General features: G+C 39.2%; 1 protein-coding gene across 1 annotated transcript in view; it reads left to right on the top strand.

Annotated features, from left to right (window-relative positions):
* Positions 1–7,266, top strand: part of LOC138008329 (protein O-mannosyl-transferase TMTC2-like) — a 29,936-nt gene extending 22,670 nt beyond the window's left edge. The window contains exons 15-16 of the mRNA XM_068855639.1: positions 84–147; positions 4,359–7,266. Coding sequence (XP_068711740.1) covers positions 84–147; positions 4,359–4,541 — 247 coding nt within the window. The 3' untranslated portion in view covers positions 4,542–7,266. The remainder of the gene's footprint in view (positions 1–83; positions 148–4,358) is intronic.

The raw sequence follows: 7,266 nt of genomic DNA, 5'->3' as shown, positions 1-7,266 counted from the left end.
ATGCTTTTGAGTGTTCTGGTACATTGTATGTACATAGAGGATGTCTCTTGACATTCTTTTAAAAGTGTGTTTTCTTATTTTAGGGAAATTGGTGAGAACCAAAAGGCTGAGGATTGCTACAAGAAAGCAGCTCAGTTGAACCCACAGGTAACACATTTTTGGCAAGCAATAATAATATTTGTTTATTTTCATCTACTCTTAGTTCAAATTGGAAATTAATGAAACTATTATATAATAAGAATTATTTTATGGTGTATGTACCTATGAGAATAAATAACAAATAATTTATTCACAATTCAAGATTATTTACAAAATACAATTGATGAAATTAATATACGAAATTTCATAAAAATTCAAAATTATATATAATGCAAAAGCATTTAGCTTGAAAATTGCCCAAGAACTTTAAATGCCCGCGGTGGCGACGTTTATTTTGCAGTCTAAGGAGTGTTCTATCTTGCTGTGAAAAGGCGTTCGTGAACCTCTCACGCATGTGTGTGCCGATCTTAGAAGTTCCAAAGAGATTTGTGTCCTGAGCCATGCGATAACAGTGTTATACGGCTCGGTGTCCTTCTGAGCTATCTTATCTGCAAGATGCTTCAGGAAACGCTGACACTCATTTCCCATTCCGCAATTGGTTCCAAACACTAAAGGTGTGAATGAACTCATCTCTACATCTAGCATTCGCTGCTGTTACTTGCTTTTCTTCTCGTCCTCTTGATCCTTGAATACTTCAGATGTTGTCGTGTTCTGGTAACACTTGGAGTTAACATGCGTAACTCCTCTTGACCAGAAACCTCCCGCCTTGATGTCTAATCTTGCCTCAGAGCCTTTGACAGCACTTCTCAAATGTAGACGCTCGTTGTCGAGGGGTTGAAGGCGTGGTTCGATTTCCACATTGTTGCAGACCTAATTATTGATGAATGCCGTTAATAAATTACGGACACCATCATGTCTCTGCGCTACAAAGCCCCCTTTTTACATGAGAGAACATGGCCTTCAGTAAATTTATCCCCACACACGCATAGACTTGGTAGATCGACTAGATGCAAATTATACCGTAAGCGTAGCGAGTCTCTGAACTCCTGCTTATTCAGGGCTAAGCGCTGTTCTGAGAGAGGCATCGCATTCAACGATGAACTTGCGCCCTTGTCTCTCGATTGATTAACAAGTCGCAGTAGATCTGGGGAAAGAGTTGACTCAATGCTTTCCATTTTCTCTTTGTTACGCGCCCTCTTAAGTGACTGATGATGTCTCTTAAGCTCCTCCGTAGATCTTTCGCCTGATGCCATAAAATTAATGCACTCTGCGATGTGATGGAATCTATGTGCGCAGTAGTTATTGACTTCGAAGCAGCCAACTGTTGTGGTGCCTCAGCTCTCAAATCTGGCATGCCCAGACCCCCTTGAGCCGTTGTTAAGGCGACAAGTCGACGCACTTCGTTAGGGAGAGGCTCTGATTGGCCGAATAAAGTTGGAAGAAGTAGGTCGTCAATCGCCTCCTGGATTGGATCGACATAATCCTCAAACGATTCTATAGTGCGCATGAAGTAGGTGAACTTTGACTTGTACCCTTTTGTGAAGGCAATGTACGCTGTGTGAGGCTGACTCTTTGCAATTTGGGAGAGCCGTTCGATTTCCTCTTTCCATACGCGAACTTTCTTGTCACAATACTGATCTTTGTATTCTTGCGACGCAATGACTGCTCCTAGGTGGCGCTGACCTTCAGTTGTTATATTGACTTAATCTCCAAACACCCTCTTTCCTTCATCTGCAAGTGCCTCAGACTTAACAATTAGCCAGCTCTTTGCGGACCCGTTCACGATATATCCAAACTTTTCACCCTCTTTACTCAATTGCTTGTACCAGTCATACAACTGCGTGATTCTCCCTCCTCCAGCAGAGTCGTCTGCAAGCCACATCTGTTTAACTATCGGACAGTGCGCTCTCAGATTCTGAATCATTGTAGATGTATTGACTGAATACCATGGCATCGCTAGGGGATCCCCCTGCGTAGTGTCTTCTTGTGAAAGCATTTCACCACCACCGCAGATACACAGTCTAGATGGGCTTCTATGGGTGTTTATTACATAGAGCGCCATTTCTTTGCTCGTGATACGATCTGGATATTATGCAAAGCAGCTAACCTGTTCATTTGGTTAAAGGCGTTACTTGCATCGATCAACAGAATCCCATCTGTTCCTTTTTTTCCAAACACTTAGCTCATTGCATGTATGGCAGCCTCCACTCCTGCATTATGACCAGCACAAACTTGTATGGGACCTGCCGCTTCTTTTATTTCCTCCTTTAAGAAACCGCTGACCGCTTTTCCCACTATTCGCCTCAGGACCTCTCCAACACCGATTGGTCTTATTCCAGGGTTCTTATCGAGCGGCATGAGCCTGCAAGATGTAAAGGCTTCGAGTAAAGATGGATGGTACGATTTCTTAAGCAGATTTCTTGTGAACACGGCTATCTCTTCTCTTAGAATTTTACCCTCGGTCTTACAGTTCTTAGAGCACAGGATTTTCCTATAAAGCTCCGAGTCCATTCCCGATGGCCCTGCTGAGCCCTTGGTTTTGCTTGCTTCGATCTTCGTCTATGAGATCATACACGTTTGGTGGAATATAATCAACTGGGCACCATCAATCTTCAGCTCACCAATAGTGACGTCACAGTAATGTTAGCTAGTTTCTATTCCTCCTATTTCTATGAGCGGCCATTTCAGAAACGTTTTCGTGAGTCCGTGCAACAATGATGAGAGAATGATCATCTTACAACAATGTAGTTGCTAATTGGCTATGAATGAAAGAACATCTCAAATATCAGAGTCCAAGCAGGATTTAAACCTACCACCTCCTTAAACGGATGCTTTCTACCCATCGAGCTATTAGAACTCTTAGGGAGCTACATGCAACTAGGTCGCTTATCAGGTCCTCTATAGACAAACTGTCCCTCACCATGTTGTGTACTGGTTAATGGTGTAACAGTGTGCTGTTGTGAGAACGATGATGATCTAGTTGCTTGGTAACAGGTGAAAAGACATCTATTATAATTATAGGCAGGAGGCCAAACATTCACAACATTTCAATGTAACATATCTTGCAATATTGTTGCATGATGTCGCGACACATGTTGAACGGGCTGGCAAAACGCATGCAACATTTTCAACACAACATTCAATGTTTATGTGCTCTAGGCCCCTGGTGCACAACAAGTGGACCTAACATGCATGCCCTAGTGCAACAATGTTGCGCGAACGTGGCCAAACAAGTACAACATCAATGATGCAACATCCAAAATTTTGCCCGGAAATTTTGACCATTTTCAAATTTGATCCAACAAGTTGCAACATATCGCAACAGGGTGGCCAAACATATGCAACATGTTGTGCTCAACAATGTTGCAGGATGTTGCGTTGAAATGGTGCGAACATTTGGACAGCCCTTTAATAACACCGGTCATTTATACTCTTCCTGTAGAGCTACAGTGTACTGTTTAGCTAGAACTGTCAGGGCACTAGCTACTGTAGGCCTCTTATCATGATTATTTCTTTATAGACAAACTGTCCCACTGGGTGGTGGGCTCTACAATGTTGTGCTCCTCAAATTTCTGCTGAAGAAATTACTATCCATTAGATAACTCAGATGCTTTTGATAATAGAAAGGTTTAGCATAGCGTTGCAGCAAAATATTTAATAGTAAACCTCAGCATTTTGCCCAAAATCAAATAAGCTCATTTCATTTATTTTAGCTCACATCGTGCCAGTGTTTTGTCGACAGAATCTGTAGAATCACTTAGGCTGGTTGAATCTTGGATTTGGCTCTGTTAACAATAATATTGTGAATTGCTGCCTATCCTTCCGACAGCTTTTAAGCCAATCCAAGAGAGGACAAGTTCTAAATGTAAAAGTCTCATTCTAGTTTCGTTTCCCAAACATTTTAGGACAAGACACAATATCAAAGGCTTTCTAAAAACCTACTAACCTAAGGCTACTGCTACCACAAAGCCTGAACTCACTTCCTAATCCTCCTTGTTTCTGCAGGGTATCAATAATAATTCGGTTGAGTATCCAGAGCAGTATACGCATGCACTACCTGTCTTTCACTAAATTTTTCTTTGTAGATATAATTTATGATGGAATCTAAGATTTTACTTGAAATACTGAGCAATGAAACCAGTCTGTAGTTACCACTATTCATTTCATCATTTTGAAAAAAACATGGAGTGAACTTCGCAATTTTCAGTCCATTACATACATGTACTCCTGTGGGTCACTCTTGGGAGTGCCCTCTGCAAGGGTTAAACAAGGAACAGTTTCCTTTCCTTTTTAAAATCACGATTTCTGTAAAATTGCAGAATCCTGCTGCGCACATGAATCTTGGAGCCATGTTGCATGTGCAGGGAAAACTGGATGAAGCAGAGAAGAGCTATATAAGAGCACTGGAGCTGAGACCAGGAGACACATTGACTGAGGAAAATCTTGGTAAACTGAGGTCTTTAAAAGCAAGGAGAAAAAGGACCATGATTCACAAGAGTTAGTTTTTTTGAACTATAACATAAGGCAGTCAGTTGGAAAGCCCTACGTTTGGTAAAGTACGCAGTGCAGCCAGATATAAAGCACCTGAAAGGCATTTTAATGGAAACTGCAACATCGTAGCCCAGGCTTAGAGCCACTAAGAAGGTAGCACTTTCTTCAGGAAACCAACTATTTTTGGTAAGGCTGTACATGGGATAAAAAAGACATTAGATTATGCGTTCTTCCATACAAGATAAAGGAGAAAGGATGGAAAATCTGAATTATTTATTTACCAAATCTTGGGGTCAGTTCCAACATTTTTCTGAAGTACAATGTGCTTGATCAGGTGTCCACACTGGAACACTTGATTTTCTCGCTTCTGTTCTAATCTGTTCAAGATTATTAATAATAGCATTCATATCATTCAGAATAACATTAAGGAATTTCAAGCAGCTATAACAAGAACTTTCACTGAAACATTCACTTTTTGTGGGTCATAAAATTCTCATACATCACTTTTTTGTACCTGTAGACTAAGTTATTAATTTTTTCTGCAATTGATGAAATTTTATTTGCAGAACTGGGATGGCATCAGCCTTAAGATGTACATTTGGCAATTGGCATGCATTAGGTTTCTTTCCTAGAAAGTGCAGGTTGCAGCTCATTGTTTTACCATAACAGAAACAAGCCAAACCTTTACAACAATGCTAACCTTAGGCTTAAACATTATCTAAAACAGTATGTGTAGGCCTAATGTTTGCATTAGTAAAGGTTTGGGTTGTCTCAGCTCTCATGGTGAAGCAATGACCTGCAAGCCTAACCTGCAGTTTACACTCTCCAGGTCAAGTAAAATTGTCTGGCCTGAGACATGAGACAGAGTATAATTTATTAAGGTAGCTTACTACAGTGTTCCGAAGAAAAAGACCAAGATTTTGAAATCTGTGAATTAAAGCAACAGGATGTCTCTTCGGAAGTGCTAGTCACTGCAATTGATGTTACATGTAATTTTACCTAACAAAGAAATGAAAATCATTGAAAAATGCTAAATATAGTGACTGAGCTCCTGGAGGGGGAAGGACTAGACATTTCAAAGGTTTTTTTTTTCTCAAAAACTAGCTGTATGACCCCTCCTTAAAATTTCAGGATTTCCTTAGTGAGAAAAAATAATCATGTGTAAAAATGAATACTTAAATCTGTCAGGTTTTTCGCAAATGACAAAAGCGCGGTTTTTGGACTATTTTGATCATAACTGAAAAACTGATAGATCCTTGAAAAAAATGTTGACGGTTTTCGTCTTCATATTGTTTGCTAATTCCCAAAATTTTGAACCTGGTCGTACGGCTAGGTTTTGGAAAAAGGCTTTTGAAATGTCTAGTTTCCAGTCCCCTGTCCTGGAGCTCGGTCACTATATTTAGCATTTTCCGCTGATTTGCATTTATTTGTTAGGTAAAATTACATTTTTCATCAATTGCAGTGACTAACACTTCAGAAGAAACATCGTGTTGCTTTAATTTCACATATTTCAAAATTTTGATCTTTTTCTTCGGAAAACGGTAGGGAGCCACCTTAAGTCCTGAATCCCAGTTGTCAATGGGTTAATTACAGGTTAACGCACTCGGCGAGTGAATTACCGGGATTTACCTGCACGATTTCACTAACAATGAACGAGAAATTTCAATACCGCACGAGGCCGCCGAGTGCGGTATTGAAAATTTCGAGTTCATTGTTAGTGAACGAGTGCAGGTAAATTCCGATAATTCAAGAGCAACGAGTGCGTTAACATTTTTATTATTCAAATTGAATACACTGCACAAAGAAACACTACACTGAAACAACTATATACTAGGTAAACCAGACAACTAGCGTGAATGAAAAATTTAAAATTCGCAACCTTACCTTTGAAAACAGATATTCCCCAAGCAGTTGCTTTCTTGGTGTTTTTAGGAACTGCATCATCAATGAGGGAATCGATGTCTGCTTCGGACAAATCGTCAAACTTCGAGTCGCCCGAAGACACGGTGTAAAGACAGTGGTGTATTGAATTTACACCACGATAATGACGTCAAGGCGGTTGTTTCGTTATAACTCAGTGTCACGTGGCACAAATCAACCAATCAGAAAATCAGAATTCGTACAGTGTATGAAATTTGAATAATAATTAACATTATTTTCTCGTTTTTTGTGTGTGATTTGCATTATCAACTTCAAGTTGAAATAGCTATTATTTTTTTAGTTTCATACGTGGATTTTGTCCATGTGGTGGGTATTGAGCTTTTTTGGGCTTCCTCAGGAGTAGGGGGATGAAACATTTACAGGAATAAATAATTAGTTTTGTGGAAAACTAAAAGTAAATTCAAAAGAGTAAAATGGAACTCTCTATTTAGTTATTACAGTCACTTGTGTAGAGATTATGTTCTTAGACTGTTAGAGTTCTTAGAAATTATTTTTTTGTAGAAACCTTTATAATTTCATAGAAATATTGATAGGGTTCAAAAGTGTTCTTTGAGGAAAAATAGTCTTATTTAAATGTTAAGATAAGCAGAATTACAAGATCTGATTTATTTATTTTACTTTTATAGCGAGAATATGGATGTTTATTTTCTTGTCATCTGCCGTTTATTTAAATTATTTATTAAGCATGATCCCATGCATGCACACCTAGAACACATCCACACACAGCAATTTTTAATTTCAATTGATAGAGTAAATGACAAGCAAAACTGCAATAAAATACAACTTAACAGAGAA

The sequence above is a fragment of the Montipora foliosa genome, chromosome 6 (genome assembly GCF_036669935.1).
Source record: "Montipora foliosa isolate CH-2021 chromosome 6, ASM3666993v2, whole genome shotgun sequence".
Taxonomy (NCBI): Eukaryota; Metazoa; Cnidaria; class Anthozoa; order Scleractinia; family Acroporidae; genus Montipora; species Montipora foliosa.
The sequence above is the reverse complement of the archived record's forward strand: the minus strand, read 5'-3'. Positions and strand labels throughout refer to the sequence as shown.